Source organism: Epinephelus lanceolatus, chromosome 22 (genome assembly GCF_041903045.1).
Source record: "Epinephelus lanceolatus isolate andai-2023 chromosome 22, ASM4190304v1, whole genome shotgun sequence".
Taxonomy (NCBI): Eukaryota; Metazoa; Chordata; class Actinopteri; order Perciformes; family Serranidae; genus Epinephelus; species Epinephelus lanceolatus.
This window is the reverse complement of record NC_135755.1, coordinates 5,100,362-5,124,255: the sequence shown is the minus strand read 5'-3', so window position 1 is coordinate 5,124,255 and position 23,894 is coordinate 5,100,362. Positions and strand designations below refer to the sequence as shown.

At 39.0% G+C, this 23,894-nt stretch overlaps 3 protein-coding genes across 12 annotated transcripts in view; 1 reads left to right on the top strand and 2 right to left on the bottom strand.

The window, feature by feature from the left end:
- LOC117245910 (low affinity immunoglobulin gamma Fc region receptor III-A-like) overlaps positions 1-2,314 on the bottom strand; it is a 14,591-nt gene extending 12,277 nt beyond the window's left edge. For both annotated transcript variants that reach the window (XM_033609516.2, XM_078163937.1), the window contains exon 1: positions 2,236-2,314. The gene's annotated coding sequence lies outside the window, so the exon portion shown is untranslated. The remainder of the gene's footprint in view (positions 1-2,235) is intronic.
- On the top strand, positions 900-18,325 carry LOC117245887 (uncharacterized). 9 transcript variants are annotated; one of them, XM_078163860.1, is made up of 20 exons: positions 1,020-1,047; positions 1,659-1,687; positions 2,780-2,882; positions 3,229-3,331; positions 4,908-5,249; positions 5,642-5,929; positions 6,019-6,150; positions 6,348-6,520; positions 6,811-6,921; positions 7,159-7,263; positions 8,000-8,047; positions 10,335-10,436; positions 11,073-11,117; positions 11,431-11,544; positions 14,550-14,657; positions 15,226-15,309; positions 16,123-16,209; positions 16,439-16,558; positions 17,362-17,469; positions 17,716-18,325. In XM_078163860.1, exons 3-20 carry the CDS (start codon positions 2,829-2,831, stop codon positions 17,854-17,856), a joined length of 2,265 nt encoding a protein of 754 aa, XP_078019986.1. In that variant the 5' UTR covers positions 1,020-1,047; positions 1,659-1,687; positions 2,780-2,828; the 3' UTR covers positions 17,857-18,325. The 9 variants fall into 9 exon arrangements, with proteins under 9 accessions (XP_078019990.1, XP_078019984.1, XP_033465374.2 ...); XM_078163861.1 differs by having other exon boundaries at positions 1,026-1,047; positions 2,840-2,882; XM_078163858.1 differs by lacking the exon at positions 1,659-1,687 and having other exon boundaries at positions 914-1,047; positions 2,840-2,882.
- LOC117245707 (high affinity immunoglobulin gamma Fc receptor I-like) lies at positions 18,124-23,894 on the bottom strand. Its single transcript, XM_078163941.1, has 7 exons — positions 23,860-23,894; positions 23,713-23,757; positions 23,329-23,592; positions 22,744-22,989; positions 22,171-22,272; positions 20,389-20,634; positions 18,124-20,262 (listed from the first exon to the last, which is right to left on the bottom strand). The coding sequence occupies exons 1-7, from the start codon at positions 23,888-23,890 to the stop codon at positions 20,114-20,116; spliced, it is 1,083 nt and encodes a 360-aa protein (XP_078020067.1). The 5' UTR covers positions 23,891-23,894; the 3' UTR covers positions 18,124-20,113.

The following is a 23,894-nucleotide window of genomic DNA, read 5'->3' as shown; positions in this document are numbered from 1 at the left end:
GCCAATCAGAAAATAGCATTGCTGTATCCGGGTGAGATACAGGTGATCTGACTGCAACAAGAAGAGGGTGCACACACAAGACGGGGGTGCCTTATCACATGTGTACAGTCAGTCATGTCATCATTTGATGTTGTAGCCTACTGAATGAAATGACTTGTTGCACAAAGGAAAACAATGAGAGCTGATCTCAGGGAATATCAGCTTTTACCTAACAGTTTGACAAGACCGCATGTCAACTTGAGCCGACAGAATCCTTGTTAACAGAGTACTGGTGGATAAAGCAGGCGCCAACTGTGCTTTCCCACCAAAAGCTTCATGAGCGTCATAAGCGGCCGGCAGCCATTCATTTTCAATGCTCGCTGGCGATGAAGGGCGTCAGGGGCGTCGGCTGAAGTGAGCGGCTCGATGTCAGCGACCAGAGCGTCAAGTAGAAGTTGAGAGAAGCTGAACTTTATGCGAATGAGCAGCACCGCCACTGAAGCAGCAGCCAATCAGCGAGGCCGGGAAAAATTGAAAGAGAAGATGAATATGGAGGAGAAACTTATCAGCACGGCCTGGGCTCTCCTGAAGCTGTACCAGCCGGTGAAATTCCCAGTGGGGTTGCCAGGTTTGCAGGACTATATGGACCCAGACAGCCCGACGGCTCCGGGCCCTGCGTTTCCTCAGCAAATACACTGATACAATACAAAGGAGGCTTCCAAAAATGCGATCCATGAGCTCCTGCTTATTTACCACCAATTACATTTCTCAATGGTCCTACGTGCCAACAGGAGGGTAAAATCATGTAATAAAAGACTCATAAAGGCTATATGACTGTGTTTATTAGTGTTATTTTAAGTGTGTAATGAAAGTCATGAATAATCCATAGTGAAGACATAAACTGGACGGACGAGTCTCAGGCAGCTATGTGTGACAAAACAAAATTCCTATGAATAAAAGGGAGGAGGTGCCAACAAGGGGGAACACTGAGAGTCTAAAGTCAGTGTGTTTAGACTCCATTTTAAACTGGACAGAGCAGTCAGAGGAATACAGATCGTCTGAGACACGGTGAGTGTTAATACTATAAAAATAATGATTACTGTCATTACTGATTAATCAGCTGATTTTTATTCTGAGTCATTGTTTAGTCTGTTATAGGGGAGAGTGGGGTCGGACAGTGCCGCCTATTTAGCGAGGTAGAAAGAAACTGTGTCATCTACCATGCTCACCTGAACATATTTTGAATGAGTTCAACTATTGAACTTTTTTTAACGCTCAAGTTGATGTTATTGACTTTTTGTTGGTTTTTTAACGAAATAAATAAACAAACTCAATATCCTACATAAACCTAAAGGCTACATGTGGTAACCACATTGAGCTGATCCTGAAATGAAGACTTAGAGGACAGCCAAATTCCATATATCAGTAATTTATGAAAATATAATAATCATGCCTCTGTGCAGGAAATAGCCGTGGCCGGAGTTATTATATTTATTAGGTTTCCTAGCCCATGGGGCCTGGGGAACGCGTATGCAAGCAGACACGTTTCCCAATTTTGTGTTTTCTGTATTTGAAAATACAAAATACATGTATTTTATTTTGATACATTTATTTGAGGGGTATTTTGTATTTTGTATCAAAATACATTTTGATGCATTTTTGCCCATCTCTGTTTGTAGTACCGGTTATCCAGACGGCCACTGTTAGGGTAAGTCAAGTCAGATAACGAAATTATATCCTGGGTAAGTCAAACTGGCTCCGTAGTACAGGCCTCTGGTCTCAGTGTCCCAAAACATTTAGAGTAAAGTGTGTGTTTGTGTGTGGTCTTGTCTGGTTGATTTCAAAGGCTGGGGCTTAACATTTATGATGGTGAAACTTCATACTCTGACAGTGTGCAAAGCATCGGCTGAAGAAGTATTCAGATCCTTTATTTAGGAAGTAGAAGCAGTACTCTAACATTAAAAAGTTACAATTTAATTTTCCTGCGCCCAAAATTGTACAGAACCCTGCATCAGTAGAGGCTGGATTGGATACGATTTAAAAAGACATTTAGGGTTGATCATTAAATTCTCCCTTATGTCATTCAGTAATAATCATTCATTAATGAAATTAGAAACTGCAGTGACGATTTGTGGACAGAAGATGGTCTGGTAGAATGATATCTGTATCATCATATCAAATACAAAATACAGGCTACATACACAACAGTAACTAATGAACTACGTGAAACAAAATGACAACACAGTCTGTATTGACCTGTCCTGTCAGTCCTGTTCTGCCCTCTGCAGTAAAACAGCAGACCTAACAACTACTGCTCCCCTTTTCCGAAGTTACTAAGACAACAAAGAATCCTTGTTTATGTTCCTGATGGTTTTGATTGCAGCTGTAATATTTGATAGCAGTAATCAGTAACCTGGCAACAGGCTCAAAGTTCAGATGTTCACAGATATACTCAAAGTGAAACTAAGCATAGGAAAGCAGACTCAATCACCAACCTGTGTTTAAAGATCAACTTGTGAATTCATATATTGTTAGCTTAAGCCTTTAATTAAACACATATATTGCCATTTTTAAATCTGACATTTGTTTTTATATGCAAACACAATTCATTTTAAGTCAACTGTTAACTGAACTGATTGCCGTGCAAAACCTGAAAGCTTTCTTAATAATTTGGTTTTGATAATGACTTTGTTGCTTTTATTCTACACTAAAAACAATACATGTGAGAACACTGAATGACTTTCCTAACATGCACGAGCTGCTAAGACATAATCTGTAATTTAAACTAAATATAATGCAGCACTCTGCCGTGGATAATCCAGAGTGAGTCCAAGGTCAGCAGCCTGTCAATGATTTACAGACTTTGGCTGTGCAGCCTGATGATTCGACACGGCATGCAGCAGGTACGTCGTCTTCTGAATTTATATTTTCCCTCTTTTACATGTTAGAACTAACTTATATTCTACGAAACAGCATTACATTACTGACAGTAAAAGTGGGTCTGCATTCATAGTTGTTGGCTCCTTAGTAACACTCTTCAACAGATTGTTTTGTCAATCCTAAAACCTGTGTGTCAGTGTAAGTGTCACAGGGGTCGGACTTCCTGATATAAAACATAGTTAGCCAAGTCACGCAAACCACAAAACCTCTCTAGGAATGACTTTGTTTTTGACTGCATTAGTTACTTTGCTGGCATACATCACAGCAGTTTTTCCACATAATGTATCACTGATTTCATTTGAATTTCAGAACTTCAAGATGCTTCGTCAGAGGAATGGACTGTCCCTTCAGTCTCCACTCAGACCCCTCAGTGTGTTGGTTTTCCATCTTCTTCTGACACACTCTGTGACAGGTAACTCACACACTAATACAGCCTCAAGGCCACAGTGAGGCCCTGAATCAAACATAATTACAAAATCATACCAGTAGTCTATATGCCATTAAATTAAAGGTTAAAGGCTGCTGTTGAGTGTTTTTAGACACTTGTACTTCAGTTATGCAAACACCTTTCCTCAGAAGGCAAAAATAATGTCATCGGCTGAGCTGAGGCACAAAGGGCAGAGCCTGAACAGCAAAGTGTTTAAGCTTTTCAGGGACATCTACAACCATATGTAAAACATCCCAAGTTGTCGTATAGAGATATTTTTAGTCATTACAAAGTGAAAGAAACTTCTTGCTCTAAAGCAGCTCTCTAAAGCTTTAATTACTTGAAGTGACTATCATAGGAATAAGAAAAGAAAAACATTGCAGTGATTATTTTGCAGATATGGTCAGTATTTTGTAACTTATAGCCTTTATATGTCATTTCTAGGAGACGTTTGGTTGGATGGCGACACACATTCAAGTGTGTAAAGCTTTTCTTATTCCATATTATGTAATCATATCATAAGATCAAAGCTTTACTCATGCAAGACAACATGACATGGGCCTCCGTTGATGGCACATGAGCTATGAGCATATACAGAGGCATTTATGCTTAAAGCATTATGTGTTATTATATGCTAGATACTCTGAAGAGCACACACAAAAAATTCTGTGGATAAACACAAAGTCAATGAGGATAATTGGAAGAATATTACCAAAAAAGTAGTCGACCTGACAACTGTATACACACTGACACACTGCTAAACATTGCATTTACTTGCGCTTACTTACAAAGTTGTTTCTCCTTTTTTTTTTTTTTCTTTTTTGTTGTTTGCTGATCCCTCGTGTGTCTCCATACCTTGCGCCAAAAAGCCTCTTCTTTACCCAGTGTGGTGGCTATTGCTCTCCAAGAATCTGAAGCCATTTGTCCCTGTGTTCTCGCAATGAAGAGTCGTAGAGATGTTTGTACAGGTGAACCGTCTCGGCCAGTGTTGAACTGAGAGACACAGCACACACATATTGGACACCTAGTTACACAAATTCAGAAGTGGACGACTAAGTGCCTCGACAACTTTCGGAGCCTTAGCGCTCAACGCAGAAGGGGTGATGACGTCTTTGCTGAGGGTGCAAAACTTGCACAAGGAACATGACACCAAATATAAACCACGTGTAGGAGTCTGCAGTCATGCTAGCAGCTCTCTGAGGCTATGACTAGGCAAAGATGCTTTGAGCTAGCTAATAATGCCAATATTCTAACATACTCACAATGAACATGCTAATATGTTGATGTTTAGCATGTATGTTCATAATGGTGAAAGTCTTTGTTTAAAATGTAAGCCTGATAATATTTTCTAATGACAGGATTTATTGACAGAAATGGTGAGGCTATATTAATGAAAAACTGTGACATCATAGATGCTGCAGTGTCAGCAAACCTCTCCCTCTTTCAGATAAAAGGTCTGTCACTATTAGCACAGTATCATGGTGACCATTGAGCCATGTAAGGATGAGCAGACTGAACAACTTCCTACTGCCCATCAATAAACAGATCTATTTCTCTCCAGGTCAGTCTCCGTTGATGGGTTCATCTCAGCCAATAGTAGCAACAGTTGGTGATGACATCATCTTGCCATGTCACCTGGAACCTGCAGTGGACGTTGCTGCCATGACGTTGGAGTGGACGAGATCTGACCTGGACCCTGAATTTGTCTTTGTGTGGCGTGCTGGTCAGGACCTCGTACATACTAAACATCCATCCTACAAAGGAAGAACGTCTCTGTTCAGTGATGAACTGAAGAGAGGAAACATTTCACTGAAACTCTCTGATGTGAGACCTTCTGATGCAGGAAGATACAAGTGCTTCATTCCAGACATGCGTAAAGGATCTTTCATTGAGCTTGTTGTTGGTAAGTGGTTACATACAGTATCTACATAGTGCTAATTGGTGCAGTGTGTTCATCCAAGGAAGAATTATGGTCAATACAGCTTTTGGCCATTGATTTGGGTGCTGAAGAGCACAGCCATGGTCATCAAACATCAGGGTAAATGAAGATTAAACACTTTTTATGATAACTCACTAATTGATGTTATGCAATAAAATGTTTTCTCAGTTGGGTAATGCAGTAAAATACTTAAGAGTAAGATATGCAATAATAATTCAGGAGCAACATTTTAAGATATTAATATTATATTAGCTTTACAGTAGTACATTTACATGTATGCACCTTTTTTAATCATTAATGCAGTGTTTGTATTGCTGATGACTGTTTTTAAATTAATTTTTTTTACTCATCATCAGGTGCTGCATCCTCACCTGTCATCAGTTTAGCAGGGATCGACAGAGACAAGGGGGGAGTGGTGTTACAGTGTGAGTCTGCAGGCTGGTATCCAGAGCCTGAGGTGTTGTGGCTGGACGGTGAGGGAAAGCTCCTCTCTGCTGGACCTACAGAGACAGTCAGAGGTCCTGATGACCTCTATACTGTCAGCAGCAGAGTGACTGTGGAGAAGAGACACAGCAACAGCTTCACCTGTAGAGTCCAACAGAGGAACATCAACCAGACCACAGAGACATATATCTATATACCAGGTGAAAATATTTTTTTTTTTTACGATAGTTTACTGTTTTAGCTTTAAGTAACTGAGGTGTCATGTTATTTTGTATATTTATCATTTCAGATGATTTCTTCAAGGTCCAGTCTGCTTCAGCTTTCCCCATCATCACTGGTTTGGCTGTTAGTTTGACTGTTTGCATCATGTTTATTGTCCTGCTTCTCTTCTTTTTGTGGAAATGGAGGCAAAACATTATCAGTAAATGAATTGTGTTCATCAACTTTCATCAGATCAAAATATAGTATTTTGCTGGTTATGGTGTTGATTAAAAATGTGGTGAAATGTCTACTTTTATTTCCAGTCAGTCCAACTGTCAGGTGTCTGACATTTATAGCTCATTTTAGACTGAAATGTCTTTATGCTGTGAAACCTTTCTAAAACCCTACTGCCTACAGAGACCAAGAGAAGCCACTGTGATGAAACTGAGACAGGAAAAAAGAAGAACAGCTCTAAAACCAACAAAACTGAAGATCAGTCTGTTCCTGTTGAAGAAAGAGAGCACCTCATGACAACTGAAACAGTGGAAATGAAGGTAGTAAAGGGAAAAGGGGGAAAGAAAAGCAAACATGTAAGTAGAGAAACAGAATCTGTGTTAAGAAAGGAATTAAGAAGACAACAAGAGCAGCTGTGACAGACAGATAACTATTACTGATGTGTGGACAATCAGAGGCTCAAGAAAAATGGGACAGATGAGGCACAGCTGAGACAGACAGAGGGATGAAGGTGAAGGCAAATATCAGTGGAGACTGAGATAACAGCAAAAGAGAGATAAGCCATAAATGCATGTCAGTATTTGGTATTGTCAGTAATAAAGTTACGTCTCACATCTGGTCTTTGTTCATTTCTCTCCTCTGTCAGATTAAGAAGCAGAGATGTCAGCAGCAGCTCCTGGAGGAGCAGCAGAGGAGGGAGGAAGCTGAGAAGGGAGTTCAGACTCTGAAAGAAGAGATGGAGACCAAGAGGAAGGAGGTCCATCTTTACTTTCATAATATAACACATTGATTTCAGTGTGAAGTCACATTCCTGGTGTCATCCATAGTGTAGATGAGGTCAAACTTACAGGAGTTTGTTCAGGGCAGTTACAAAATAAAGTCATTCCAAGACCAGTCCAAATACAGACAGACTTTATATTTAAATGTTTTCAGTTTAAACATTAATAATATGAACATGTCTCTCATTGTCATCACCTTCTCTCTGTCCTTCCAGGTTGAAACTAAACAATCTGAGCTGCAGCAGCTCCATGAAGAGAAGCAGAGGAAGGAGGACAAGCTGCAGACACTGAAGGAAAAGCTGGAGACCAAAAATAAAGAGGTTAGTGTTTCATCTTTCTCTAGAGAGAGAGAGAGAGTCAGCTGTCATGACTCAACATTTTCAGCCTGTTCTCATTCAGAAGTCGTCAAATACTGTCGCTTTGTCAGCGAGTTTGCCGTTTGACACTGATGCCAAAAGCTATGCTTTGCACTGGTATGATACGCTGCTGGGTGGTGTCAGTTCATAACTGGCTGGACGCCACTGGTTGCATTGCTATGATATGCTGCTAGACCGCATCAGTTGGAAACCCGGCCTATAACAACATAATATAAGGAGCTAATATATATAAATATGAATGTAGAGCCAAACTATAATGTTATTTTTTCTAAACCTAACCACATGATTGTGTTGAAGTTATGTTGTTTTATCTAAATCTTGTGTGAAGACTCCCTACTTGTCACAGTCATTGAGCCAGTTTGTCAGCGGATGCAAAAAAATACAGCGTGCTCTACATGTAGACGCAAAAGTCCACTGACAAAGCAATGATAATATCATTGAGAATGTGTTGCCATTTCTGCAGCTTGAGGCACATGAAATGGATCACAATAAACCATGTTTCCTTGTTTAAGTCTACTTCCACAAATGACAATAACACGAGGCAGATAAATACACTTGAATGTATATGAAGGAAATGTTCAATACTGTACCCAGTGTAACTGTCCCCTCAGGTTGGATATTTACTCAGATGCTTTAATGTGGTACTCATGTGTCTCTGTATGTCCTTCCATTTCCTCAGCTGGAGACAATTAAAAAAACCCAAAGCCGCTTTTACTCAACTTCTCAGGTAAGTGGTCATTATATAAATACAATACATAAAAAATATGAAAAATATAAAAAATGCATGCAGTTTCCTAATATTAAAAAGTGTCGCCACAACATAAAGCACATCCATTACAGTAATATGTCTATTTATATTACTTACAGATTGTGGTTTTTGAATGACAACACTGATAAGCATTAAGGGTTCATTAACTGGGATTAGTGATAAACTGTGCACCCCCCCCCCCAAAAACTTCATGAAAGCAGGAGAGCAGTAAGGAGATTCTGTATCTATATGGTGCATGAATTTGAAAATCGTATAACATGGTAAAGGAATGGCCTGCCTTACTCTCACTCCACCTCTGACTGCTTTACCCTGACATTCTTACTCTGACCTTAATCAGTTCTACTCCTCTTGCCTAAACCCAACCAATCCAACCAACGAAGGCAATGAGTACTAGCCAGTCATAGGGAGAGATTAGCAGGTCACTCCTTCACCATCCTAGGATTTTCTAATTTGCATACAGTACATACTGAGAGTAAACCATGTTAGCACCCACACACCTGAGATAAAGCTACACAGGAAACTTTGCTGCTGAAACACAGAATTTCTGCAGTGTGGAGAGCTGAGCTTTCTCAGAAAGGAAAACACTGATGCTTAATTTTCTTGCCATATGTGTCATTGTGCAACATGTTGAGTCACAGCTGGAGACTAAACAGACGGAAGTAGACTCCAAAATCAAAAAGGTTTCTATTTATTTCCTTTCCTCTTAAGATTTTTTTTCAGTTACCTACCAGTGTGTTTTCAGTTTAGCTTCTCTGTCTGGGTCCAAGTCACTTCCAGAACCAAGTCAGGTAAAGAACAGGTCTAAGAGAGCTTGAGACTAGAATGATTTGAAACCTTTTCAGACAAAGTTTCTAGTTTTAAAGAATATGACTGTAGAGGCTGTATTTACATGTATTTACCCCTCAGATGGTGGAGAGAGACACAAACAGCAGGTTTCATTCAAATGAGGCAACATGAGGAGAGCTGTTGGTAATTTGGTTGAAATTGGATCTTAAACGTTGCACTGACAGTCGACAGATCTGTTCCTGAAACACCTCTGCACAGATCAGACTGGTCAGGTATAATTCTTGGGGCAGCTGTGGATCAGGAGACAGAGCAGGTTGTCCACTGATCACAGAGTTGGCTGTTTGATCCCTGGCTCCTCCTGTCCACATAAGGATGTCCACATGTCAGAGTTTGCTTGGGCGAGATGGTGTGTTTGAATGGGTGAACAGTAAGCCAACATTCTAAAACTCTTTTGAAAAAGCATTAAAAAAAATTCAGTCCATTTACCATAATGACTCAGTATTGAGTCTGGATGGACACTAGGCTCTCTCTTCCTGTGTGTCATGGTCGTCTTTCCAACGTCTGTGGTGACAAATGTCATTTCATGTTTTATCTTTCTTATCTTGATTTCTATTTTAAATGATGATTTGATGTGATAAAGAACTTAGACTGAGCGGATTAGACTGATGAGGTCATATATACGTTTTATCTTTATGATCATAGTTTGGGTTAAAATAAGTACTTTGTTAAGTTTGGGGAATTTTGGTTGAAATGATGTTCATAGAGGTTCCAGGCCTCATGGCTTTAGCCTGATGGCTTTAAGCTTATGGAACGATCATAGTCAAGCATTAAGAAAAGAAAAACACTGTTAGTAGGAAACTGAAAATGAGGCAGTCCACCCCTATTCACAATATTTACAACAATGCTGTTTCACTACAACAACAATATGTGTGGCCGGTTGGGAGAGGAGGAAGGTGAGGTCTGCCCGCTAGCTCGACGCAACTGCCATCTTGGTCCTTTAAAAACCCGAACGCCCTCAGCTGCAGCCAATCACAAATGAGGGCAGATGCAATCCACCAATCCTCGCCGGGCTGTGGCACACACCTATTTGCATACAGAAAATACAACACACAGAGAACACATGCAGGAAAACATACACAAACAAAAGAAATTACGACAACAGTCGTAACAATTGTTTTTGGACGCTTGCTGAAATGACAGATGCTGATGTTGGGGAACAGTTTATGTTTTTGACTGGTTGTTGCAGTTGTGCCAGTGAAAAAGGACCCAAGGAGAAAAAGGAGTTATTATAAAAACACCTTCAGGAATGTTTATCTGTTCACAGCAGCTTAAATTAGACATATAGATACAACCATTAAATAGGCTTGAATGATTCTCTGTTGCTGTTTCATGTTGTATCACATAAATTCAAATTTGCATCAATATTAAAACATGTGTCTCGTCTTCTCTTTCCTACCAGATTGATGAGAAACAAGCTGAAGTTCAGCAGCTCCAGAATCAGATTCAGAGGATGGAGTCCAACCTGCAGACCCTGATGGAGACTCTGTCCAAAAACATGGAGGTCCATCTCTCTTTCTTAACTCTGCTGTGTCTGATAAGGTTTCCAGTCTAGGTCTGCAAAGATATGAAAAACATCCAATTGCAGTAACATTTGATATTAAGTAGAGTGCGTGAACATTCAGCAACACTTATCCTCTATAACTTCTCATGACTCTGTGCAGCCCAGTTGCCAGAAGAAAATGTTAGCATTATACATGTCTTCAAACCATGAACATGTTAAATTGGTATGTTTCGTATGTATGATGTCAGGATACAGCGTGCTTTAAGCCAAAACATGATCTTTTCCTGAACTTAACCAAGAGGATTTTGTACCTCCATTAACCACAGTGATGTTGAGATGTAACTTTTCAGTGTATCTGCTACATAATAACGTGCAAAAGTAACGTATCCATGGTTTGCAGAAATGTTCAATACCAACATTATTTCTGGTGATTGGGTTGATGTATGTGTTGAACAATTCAGACCTTGAACTTAAAGCTGCTTGTGGAGGTTCATCATTATTTTTAGTTCAGTTTTACTCATGAAATAGTGTGTGAAGTTTAAGTTAAGTTTCTCTTTATTGATTTACACAAGAAACCATTAAAATATCCTGAATGAAAGAACACAGCTTTCTAAATATATTTCTCTTTCTCCCCAGTTGGAAAGAAGCAGAGTCACTTCAGCCCACTCTTCCTCCTCTGCTGTAAGTTGTCAATTGATACACTTTAAGGTTTCCTAATGAACATAAAGCTTCCTTTAAACTCACTGGCAGTAGAAGATGTCTGAGCTTACTGAGAGTAATTTGGTTAAAGATTAGTTTTACTGGTCAAAACTGTGGAACTGCAGAGTTTCTAACACAGAACTGTCCAAGTGCTCTCAACTGAACATAAAATACAAAATCTACAACAATCTGATCTTGAGATGTGTTTGATATTTGTCATATTGTGTTACCTACCTCTCATCCCTTAATAAGGATGTCTAATGTCTCTAATCAGTCTCCTCTCTCTTGCTTTCAGTCAAAGTGGCCAATAGTTTCCAGGCAGAAGTTCCAGGAGGAGCAGCAGAGGAGGGAGGACGCTGAGAACAAGGTTCAGATCCTGGAGGAGAAGCTGCAGACTCAGACTAAGAAGGTTTGTATTTGTATTCTCCACCAAAGATTTCTTTCTTTCCAGCCACCCACTTACATCTTTCCAGTTATCCTACAGAGAGGTTAATCTTTTCTTGATATTGATTTTTGTTTCCACCTTTAAGTCTCACAATTCCTGCTTTATTTCATCTCAATCTTGTTGTAACTGTACAGCATCATAAACCACACAAAGAGTCAAAGTGTTTTAAGACTGTAAAATTAAATTGAAGCCACAGAATTTTGTTGACTTCTGCTTTACTTTTTCATTGTTCGGGCTTCAACAGACCTCCACTGTTGGATGTGCAGAAATTATATGAATATTGAATAATTGTAAAATCAACCTTTTTATTTTTTGCATTGACCTCAAAATACAAACTGAAGTGTTGAAGTGTGAGCACTCTGTTTGCCTCAAACTGAACATTTGATGAAGGTTACAAAATACAGGAATGTACATAAGGCATTGTAATTTCACCAGATCAGAAAGTTTCATGTTTTATATGTGTCAGGTCCATACATGATTTCATGTGTATTCCTTTGGCTGAAGTGTTCTATCCTACACAGTGATGTTACTTATGTTTGGGGTCAGTTAGAGGTCAAACTCCCTGTTAGACATCTCTTAAACAAACTGTATAAAACTCCAATAACAGAAACTTAAACAGACTTATTTGGGATGAAGGACATCATACTGCTTAAAAAGTCATCACCATTCACAGAAACAAAGCCAAAGATAATGGATTGTATTTAAACAGGTTTTATAGAAACAGTAATTTGACTAAAAAAAACATATCATCAGTGCAAAGTCATTCAGTATCAAAGTAATGAAGCGTGTAAAGTATATTTTTGAGCTGTAAAAGAGCTCAGGGTCTGCAGGACATTATACAGAAGGTAAAAGGTAAAAGACTTGTTATAATACAAGTAAAACTAACAGCTAAATGTATATTTGTTGTACGTCTGTGTTTGACTGTGATGTACAAACGTCAGCCAGATTAAGAGACATGTACACACACTCACACACACACACACACACACACACACACTCAAAAAAAACACTAAAAAAAACACTAAAAATGTATGAAACAATGATTTAAAGAGGTTCTAATTTAAAACTTTGTAATAACAATGTAAAAATGACATGAGTCTGTGAACCCTCAGTGGATGATGAGCTCCCCTCTGCTTTACAGTGCTTCATAATGAGTTTCAGCTCATTGTTTATCTGTCTGAGAGAAGCCTCTGTTCTCTACCTGCTCTGCAGCAAACAGCAGACAGACACAGTCAGAGTCCAGCAGGTGAACATAGTGGAGCATTTAAAGTTGTCTAAAGAGACAGATATTAAACAGAGCTAAAAGAGAGAGATTATCGTACTGACATTCATCAGGCAACACAAACAGAAAGACTTCTAATAAATCATCATGTTGCTCTGTAGTAGATGTGGAAATAAGCAACTGTACAATTCAACATATTGACATAAACGGTCATGATGTGTTGACGTTGTGTTCATAACTTGTTTCTGCTGCCCGCCTGTGGCCTAAAACAGATCAGCTGTTTCAGCTTTAAGAACTGGCTCCTCTCTTTCTCAGTGTCCATGTTATCAGAACCATAACAGACTGTCAGATATGATGGTGGAGAACATTAGTGACCTGCTGGGTAAAGAGTCAAAACACAGAGTAAATAATCAGTAAACTTCATCATGTATTGTCACTTACAGAAAGTTTTTAACCAGTTGACTGTAAATGAAGAAACACAGACAGACAGATTCTCTGCTGGTCATTCATTCATTCATTCTCTCCACTGACTTATTAACAAAAACACAACTGTTGCTTTGTTTCATCTAAAGGTCCAGCTAGAAACCTGCTGGGGTCTTTAACATGAAGAGTTCATCTCTCATTAGACTTTAATTAAAATACTGAACAAGTCAGACCATGAAATGCCTTCCTGTCATGTCTCAACTCACACACTTTAATGAGAGAACAGTTCATTCATCTTCTGTCTTTATCTTCTCTCTCCTCTCAGGAAATTGAACTAATGGCTGATGTCAAGAAGCTCACAGAGGAGAAACAGAGGATTGAGAATGAGCGGCAGCAGCTCAATCCTCTGTTTCTCCTCTGTGAGCTACAGAGGATTGAGAATGAGCGGCAGCAGCTGCAAAAAGAGGTTCAGCTTTTATTGATATTGATTTTTGTCTCCATGTATTTGTTTGGTTTTAATTATACATCTCACAAGCTATATTTTATTTTATCTTAAATGTGAAATAAATAAATCACAAAAAGAGTCAAAATATGTAAAGATTGTAAATTAATTAAAGCCACTGGGTTTGTTGCCTTTGACTTTACTCCCTCATTATTTGGGATCACAGACCTCCACTGTTGTAGGTGTGGAAATAATATTAATAATTCTGAAGAAAAAAAATCTTTGGATATTTCTTTTCTTCTGACCTTAAAATCTAAAGAAAGTATTGAAGTGGTGAGCACTGTGTTCACTAACTGGACTGAACATTTGATGACGGTTACAATACAAAAGTTTTGTATCATACACAGTGATAATATGTTTGGGGTCAGTAAGATGTGAAACTCTCTGTTAAATATCTCTCAAACAGACTGTTATTAAACTCCAATAATAGAAATTCAAACAGACCTTTTGGGATGAAGGAGGCTGCATTGTTTGAAAGTCAACACCATTCACAGAAACAGAGCAGATAACAATACATTGTATTTAACCAGGTTTAACAGCAAAAGTAATGTGACGACTGAAACACATCATTAGCTCAAAAGTGTATCTGTAACAATTTTAATAAAATGATGCAAAGTCACCAATTATCAAGATGATAAAACACTTCAGTGTTTCTTTCAGCTGTTAAAGAGTCCAGAGTCTCCAGGACCATCAGACTCAAAGACTTCTTATAATACAGGGGAAACTAACAGCTGAATGTTTAGAGCATCTGTGTCTGATTATGATTTATAAACATTTAAATCAACATCCATCTGTCTGTCTGTCTGTCTGTCTGTCTGTCAGCTGGAGAGCAACAAACAAGCAGCTGACAAATTTAGGACAACTGAGAGAGACCTGACGGAGCGTCAACTGAAGAACAAGGATACAGAAATCAGCGAGCTAAAGAGAGATGTATACACACACACACACACACACACACACAGACACACAATTCACATTAATTGAACAACCTCTGTTCTCTTTTCAGATGTTTATTACAGGAGGAAAAATCACTGACAGTATATTCATTCATGTTTCATAACAGACTCATATCAGACCTCATTAGAGAATGTTTCTCTTTCTCCATTAAAGTAGAGTCCACAGTAGAATCTAACAGTAAATATACAGTATATCAGCATCAGTTCAGTCTGCACTAACAGCACAGTAACATTCTTCCAGCAGGTAGTAAATATGGTAAACAGCTTCATACAGTACACAGTCATCAACATATATTTGACACAGTATCATATTTTGTTAATGTAAAGCAGAAGCATCAGTGTCTGGAGTGTTTTTGGTGTGACAGATGAAAACTGTGTGTTAGTGTTTCCAGTATAAATCCACTCAGTGAGATGAAACCTGAGCCAAACTGTGCATGAGCAGATTCTTATCACATCATCCAGCAGAATTCATTCAGATATTAATGTGATGTGAACATTTACTTTATTAAATCATGTCTGTCTTCATCTCTGCTCCCTCACAGATGCAGGAGCTGTTCCAGCGTAAACAGCAGGAGGCAAAGGAAGCTGAGAGAGTCATGAAGGAACTGACTGACAAAAACACTGAGGTTCATCTTTTCACTTTAATCCTTTTTTAATCTCCTCCATATGAAACTGATTTGTTGCTGAGACCAAGGAGATCAAACAATCCATGAGAGCAAATCTGAGACTCCAGATAACTGAAACATTATAGTATAGAGTGCAACAGTAAATCTGTTTATTGTCCTGTGAGAGAAAATATGATGAAATTAGATTTTATTGATGAACTTCAAACTTTGAGACATTCAGTTTGTTTAGTTCAGTTTGATATTCATATCCAGCGATCCATCCAATGATTTTGGCACAGCCTTATGAAAGCTTTCATGGTGTTATGATATGCTGCCGGTCAGCTGGACCACACCTGTTGTGTCATTATGATACACGGACAGACGCTGTCACTTCATATCAGGGCTGGGCGGCACCTGTTGCAGCGTTATGATATACTGGTGGACGTCAGAAACGCTGCTGGTAACAACGTAATATGAGGAGCTGCGCCGTCCCAGAGCATCAACAGCAGATGCAGAAGGATACCTAGCACATAGAAGTGAAAGGCAGCTGACAAAGCGGTGATATGTGATGACTTCACAGAATGACAACAGGTTGTCTCATCACTAATTACATGTGAAGGTTGTCAGTCAAGTGGTGTGCTGATTAATACCAATGATATTTACTGTCTCAATGTGCTCAGAGTAAACAGGTCATACTTGAGCCAAACTATGTGCACATTAAAATGTAATGAGCCCCAGCCAATCAGACACTAGTTTTCAGTCAGACCAGAATATTATGTGCACTAAATAAAGTAGTGCTAAATACAATAAAATCTCTCTCTCTTTTCCTCTCAGTGGCAGAAGAAGCTCAGCGATGAGAGGACCAAAAGGGAGGAAGCTGAGAGACAAGTTGAGGCCTTAAAGAAGGAGCTGACGACTAAGGTTATTATTATTGTTTTTATTTACCTGAAGCATTGTTTATTCCTTTATCAGTGTTTTTAACTCAGTCTGTTATAAATCTTCATAAATCATTGATGTTTGTCTGAAATGAAAACGAGCCATTAGAGCAAATTAAATTCACCAAATAACACACACACACACACACACGCACACACACACACTCACACACTTGATTAGCCTTAAATGACTGTGTGTCTTGTCTCCCTCTCAGCCAAAGACAAATGAATCTGTGCCAGTGCAGCACGGAGCCAGCTCACCCACAGGACCTGTCATTGTACTTGAGGTCGACCCATATGGCAGATATATCCGTCTAAAGAACAGATCAAATATGGTAATGTTGTTTTGGTGTGGATGAACACTGTATGACTGTTTTTATACCCTTTTTCCACCAAAATGAGTGTGTGTGTATGCAGGTTTGTTAAACACAGGAAAGCCTGATAAAATAGGCAACAGACTGCTTTATCATTGAAGTAGACCAGAGCTGTGTACACGGCTCTGCTGCAGACAAGCATGTCTTACTGTGTGTGTTTTGTTTTCTGATGTGTCATGTTGAACATCACAGGCAGGCCATAAATCAGGTTAGTAAACAGTAGAAAGCAGCAGGTGAAAATGTTACGGTTATCACTACTATTTTATATATTTCTTATTTATTCAGTCTCTCTTTCAAATTTGGAGTGATGTCTGAGCGCTGCTCGGGTGGAGACAGACTGTATTTTGTGGTGGAGCATCAGTGTATCGTGCTGGCAAAGGATTTAAATTAGTGCGTCCACCCAGGTGTTGTATTTCCATCACTGCCAGTCAGAGTTGGAGCTGTTTCATACCTGTGACTACTGCAGAGTAGTTTGACCCAGGTGTGAATGCTAATTATAACATTTCCCATGAAATGAAAAAGCCAGATGTTAGTGGGTGTTAGTGGGTTTTTTGTGCAGTGGGAAAGGAGCATTAGTGCAATATGTAGAGCAGTATGTTAACCAAATGTATAAAGGCATATTTTAAACTAAGCTAATGACCTGATGTTTAGCAGAATCATTTTTTTGGTTTGTGTAAAGAAAGAATCACCGTGGCTTTAACTGTAACATTCATTTGTTAGTTTTTTTTTCTTTTGATCCTCACACTGAATTTATCCTCCTGCAGGAACAACAGCTGAGAGACTGGAAATTACATGTTCAGGTCAACAAGACAATACCTATCACATATCAATTTGACCACCCACGCAGACTCCAGTCTGGAGAAACTGTCAGAGTGAGTCTTTGTTGAGTTCTGAATTTCTGTTGTTGCATTTGTCCTTCTCTTAATTCTTTCACCTCTGTTGTTGAGTCACATTTGAAATAATAATAATAATGATGATAATAACAATAATAACTATTTTATTATTATTATTATTATTATTATTATTATTGTTATTATAAGCAAGTGGAACAGTAATAATCTATTAGTAATTTGATTACCTGTTTGTTACTTTGATTGTGTCACCTTTGCATTGTACAGATATGGTCCCCAGGATATCGTCACCATCATACTTACAGTGACTTGGAGTGGAGAGAGCTGAAGTCCTGGAGCCTTACAGACCAACTGCAGATCACTCTCATCAGCAACACTGGACAGACTCAACATCAACTCAGTTTATAACCTCTGACAGATGAGATGAAACCTGCTGTCATAGTTTTTGTTTTCTTATCTTACCTTTTTGCTCCTTTTAAACACAGTAGTCTCCCATTTAACTCCTTTTTTCACCAGCAGGGAAATGAGCATGACAGGAAGTTACCACATCAGGAACAGCATGACTCAGATCTTAAAACTCCACATTGTAGTAATATTTAGTAAACATTAAATGACATCATTTACTATCACATCAAAATCTTTTTCATGAATATCAATTCAAACATTATTATAGTATTTTCTTCTCGTTATATATTTGTATGTTTGTTTGAAGCGTGGTGAATATCTGCATTTGTTTTATTGTTACTATTTATATATTTTACTGAAAGGAAACAGCCTTAAATAATTGTTAAAGAAAAATATTCTGAAATCTCATTTACTTAACTGTTGTACAGACAAAATGTGAAATAAACTCAGACTCAAAGTGTGAGTCACCCAGGAACCATTATTTTGTATGTTTGCTAGATGGAATATTTATATTAGATCTTCACAGATCTTTGCTATTCTATGTTTTATATAGTTTGTAATTCAATTTACATTGTAGATTTAAAATTACTTACTCAAGTTATCTGTAAGACATAAAAAGATAAATACATCTGATGATATTTTTTTCTGAGATAAGACTTTACAAATTATAAATAAAAACTTTTTTTTATTTACAGAGTATTTTTATTTGTACATTTTTGATGTTTTGATTAAATCTGATCGTAAGTCTAAGTGAACCTCTGGATATTATATGATGCACAAGTTTACAGCTCATTTTGAATGTGAGGTTCATATGACATTATCACAAAGTACAGTCATCGATTCTCTCCTGAAATATGGGAATATGTGACAGACTGAAGCTCAACAGCTCGACTCTAGTAACAATTATCATTTAATGCTCAAGTCTGTCTCTTTACCAAACAGTTTTTGTCATGTGCAACATTCAGTTTCATGTACACATCTTTCTGTTTTTATCGAAACAGTTACTGATTTTACACTGGTTAAAAAGCAGTTTTCAAACAACAAACAACAAACCTGATATGTCTCTCTCTCACTTGGCCCAGTAGAGCCTAATATTTGGCTTTGGTTAGCATTTAAGAACTTGCTTTTAAAATTATGATCTATAATAGTTTAATTTACTTTAATGATTGTTGGTCATGAAACAAATAACAGATGAAAACAAGAGTTTACAGCGGGGCTTCTCAACATGTGGACTTGTGCCTCTTACACTGAGACAAAGACCCTCCATCAGGGGACACGTATACATCTACCAGCTGGGACCAGTTCAACTAAAATATTATTCTCTCCTTTTGCTGTTTGTGTTAAATCCAGTGAGTGTTTGATCTGTATGATGGAGCTGATAATATCTCAGCTGCAAATCTTTAACCTGGATGTTTTTTTTATTCATGTGAGACTGATATGTGGATGAAATATGATCACAACTGTGTCTAATAATGGGAATAATGAACTAAATCTTTATATTTATTTATCAAAACAGCCAGGTCAGAACTTTTATTGGAAATCTGTTTAACTAAAAGACTTTTTTTCTGATTATGAAAATAATAATGATTCTAACTTTTAACTTATTACATCTAAAGCAGAATTTCCACTGAAAATGCAGGAAAATCCGAAAAGATTCACAAGTGTCTGTGATAGAATATTTTTATTTCTTTTCCTGCTTTTGCTTCCTGTTAATCATCTGGTGAGCTCTTGTTGGGAGCCACTGATCTGCAGTCATGCAAACAGCCATGTGAGGCTGCACAGCTGTGCTTTGAGCTAAAGGCTAAAGTCAAAATGCTAACACACCCATACGCTAACATGCTACCAGGTATTATCATGCTCACTATTCACTATACTATTCTTATTACATTATACTCAGTTTTGAATGTGTTCTGCTATTTTTGGACACGCTGAACAAAATGTGATGAAGTAACACAGTTGAACAGGTGCTAATGTGAACACGTCAGGTTGACTCTGTCACCATCTACTGTTGGATGTTTCCACAGAGCCTCCTGAGTGCCCACAAACTGACATCCTTTTTCTCATGTGGTCTATATGTGAGAATCTCAAATTATCACCAGTATCTATAAAGTCTAAAATAAAACAGACCAAAAAATCAACATCAACACGTCCACTTTTAAAAAATAGATCATTTTCTGCATGTGCGAAAGACTAAAGAGTGACGAGAGGTTTAACGCCTACCTACCTACATTTATCGGTCAGCTATCTTTATGCACAAGTATCAGTTGTTTTTAACTCTGAGTTTCCCACAGTGCAGCAGTCCCACCAGCAGCAGCAGCAGAGGCACCATCACTATGGTGAACACCGTCCTTAAGACGAGGACAACATGTATGAAGAGGTCTGAGAAGAGATATGTCTTTCTGTGATGAGCTGCAGAGACAAGAGAACATATCTGCTGTAACATCATGACAGTATTAACAGTATGTAACAGGTTGTCTCTGAGAGCTGCTGGAGCACAAGTTGAACACTGACATTTTAAACAGTGTCATGTCTCACCTCTGACAGCCATCCAGCTCTCTGGTGATCCTCCAGCTCCAGAGATGTGACACTTGTAGAGTCCTTCATCAGACTTGGACACACTGTGGATGGTCATCTCTCCTGTAGAGCTGCTCCTGATGAGGAGGCCATCTTTGTAGAAACCAGCTGTCAGGTGTAAAGAAGACATCTTCTTCCTGCAGGTCAGAGTCACGTTGTTGCCTTCTTCCACAGGGAGGACAGGACTCTCCAGGATCACTGAACCAGCTGAACAACCCCCCAAAAAAAGAGGAGTTAGATGGTGAAAGTGATATTAGTTGAATCCCTTCTTGAATCGTTGGCGTTATCCCACCTCGCCACTCTGTATAAATGGTACGATCGCGGAATGGGGGGACAGGTTTGTCTCACCTTAAAGCCAGCAGTGAAGGTGGAAACAGCGATAAATTGACGTATGTGTAAAAGGGACAGCTGGCAGGACGGGACCATGGTGGTGGTACACACAGATGGTGACATTTTGAAGATGTATCATGTGTGAAACCCACTGAAGGAGATTTAAAATGCAGCGAACAGCACTTAGTGGCTAACACAAAGAAGAAATTCAGTGGCTGAAACTGTCTGCAACCTTGGAAAACAACAAGGTCCAGGAGCTTGTCACCCTCTGAGCAGAGGACGCTGTTTTTTGAGAGGACACGCTATGTCATTGGTATTGTTATGAATCACTGCCAAAGGGTCTGTTACATGTCACACTAGAAGCTGATGCTGTTGCGTTTGACCTCACGTACGTCATGCCTCTGTTGCATCTGGGAGAGCACGGTCTGTCTCCGAAGCCGTCGAAATCTGGCCCTTGTGCAGTAAGTAAGTAAGTAAAACTTTATTTATATAGCACTCTTGACAGCACGAATGCACGGAGTGCTTTACATCAATAAACAATGAGCAGTGACTTTCGGCATCAGAAACCCAAGAAAAAAGGCATCCTTTAAAGTCGCATGATACGTGGCTGGTTGCCGTTATAGTTTAAAGGGACCTTGCAATGTCTGGGGGAAATGTTGCAGGACAACGATGAAAGTTATGGTGGCGAAAGTCCAACTGGGGTGGGTGGAAGGGGTGGTGGATGGGTCCAACAAACACCAACTTTCACCTGAGAGAGTGGTGTTTGCATCCCATAAGATTCTAAAGCCAAACCCTGTTCTTATTTCATAAACCTAACCACGTGTTTTTGTTGTTGAAGGAAAAAACACATCAATTAGCGGTGTTGTACCAACGTAGTGCATTTGTTTTGAAAGAGACTGTATGTAAATGTTAAATTTCCTGTGAAAACATAAGTGTATTTTGAAAGAAGATAACTCGACACAGTGTTCCAGAACATCAACAACCAACACACCCAGGATACCTTGCATGTTGTATGTCGATGTGGAAAGTCCATGACCAAAATGTAAATATGTGACGAGGTCGGAGTGAGAATGTGTTGTCCGGCATGCCAATCACACACTGGAGCGACATGATGCTGCTGTCGATTGGTTCTGTATAACAATGCAAAGGTGGCATAAAGAAGGGACTTCGTAGTGGCCCTATAGTGTGATCTCTGTGAATAAAGGGCTATAGAAAGTGAGACTTATCCCAAAGTAACATGTTAAATAAATTGTGTGAATTAGTCAGTCAGTCAGTTCTGCATTAGACTGTCAAAGCAAACACTGGTCAACACTTCAGAAAATTTGAGCTTGCTTTCCTGGAAATATGGACAGTAACAGACATTATTTTTCCTTGATCGAGATGAAAGACTAATTGCACCCAAACTGTACAAACCATTGTTGTTTCTACAGAGTCTCCTGAACGCCTCTTCAACAGACAAACACTTCATGTGGTTTGTGTCTGAGAGGCTCAAATTATCACCAGCATCTGTCGAGTCTAAAACAAAACATAGAACAACATATACTTTAAAAACAGAGAACTGGCTTTTTAAAAATAGTTGATGCACGAGTGCCTCTGTGGTTAAACCTTTTCTGTGTGAGAAAAAGTCTAACAGTTACTGTAAGTATGACCATGTAACACAGACAGGTTTGACGCCTTACACCACAGCACAACAAGCAGCAGCAGCAGAGCCACTATTAAAAATAGTACAACAGTCCTTCAGAGGGGCAGACGAAGTGCCATGTACATGTGTAACATGCTATAACCTTCTTAACAGAATGTTACAGGTTGTCTCTAAAGGCTTGCTCTAGCATTACTCTGGCATGAACTAAAAAGATTTTACATTGGTGTTCTGCTATTTAAAGAAAAATTAGAGCATAAAATAATAGTTAAAGTTCAACAATAAGTAACACTGTAGATAATAATCTCAATTTAGACAATTTTCTTTAATTGAATTCACTGTCTCACCTCTGACAGCCATCCAGCTCTCTGGTGATCCTCCAGCTCCAGAGATGTGACACTTGTAGAGTCCTTCATCAGACTTGGAAACACTGTGGATGGTCATCTCTCCTGTAGAGCTGCTCCTGATGAGGAGGCCATCTTTGTAGAAATCAGCTGTCAGGTTTGAAGAAGTCGTCTTGTTTCTGCAGCTCAGAGTCACATCGTTTCCCTCCGTCACAGGGAGGACAGGACTCTCCAGGAGCACAGATCCAGCTACAACAAAGGTTTAACACCTTTTCTGAATTTTATGAAACTCAATTGTTTGCTTACTTTGTGGGAGTAAGGTTTCGATTACACCAAAAACACACTGCTACAGGCGCGGCTGCTTTAAAAACACCTTGGCATAGTGCATCAGGCCAAACACTATGGTGTGCCAGAAGTTCAGCCGTGTGTGCAATCAGTTGAACAGTAGAAAAACCTGCCTTTTGCTTGATTTAATCGGCTGCCTGAGCCAAGTGAGATATTATGAGTGGTCTTTGAAGTCTCTCTCACATTTCTTTCTCAGGTGAAAATCTCATGGAATCAAAGCAAGGACTTTTTACAGAAACTTACCAGTGATGACAGAGATGTTGACTGTGGTTCTTCCCTGTCCCTCAGTCTCACACAAGTATTCTCCGCTGTCTGCTGGATAGATTTTATCAATGGTGCAGAAGGACCCTGTTGGCGTCGTTTTAATATCACATATTGGTTTGAATTCCACTGTGTTCCTGATCACTCTCAATCGAGTAGAACCAGGAATCCCCTCACAGTCAAAAGACACAGACTCATATTGAAAGTGCTGCAGTCTGTCTGGAGTGATACGAAGAAAAGCTGCATCTGAAACCCACAAAGAAATCGTAGTGTCCCAAAAGAAACATTCAGAACTGGAACAATATGTTTATGTCATGATAAAATCAACAAAATCATTATGTATTGGATTTCCTATTGGTCACTCACCACTTTTCTGGGTAAAGCCGTTCGGCAGAGTGAATCCAACCATCACTGGATAAACGAAGAAGCAAAGTGAAATATCAGACTGAGATGGTTTTAAAGTACAGAATGCAAAACTTAGTAAAAGATGGAAAACTGAGTTGCTGTACTCACATAGTTTAAAGCAGAGAGCTGTAGCCTCCATGGTG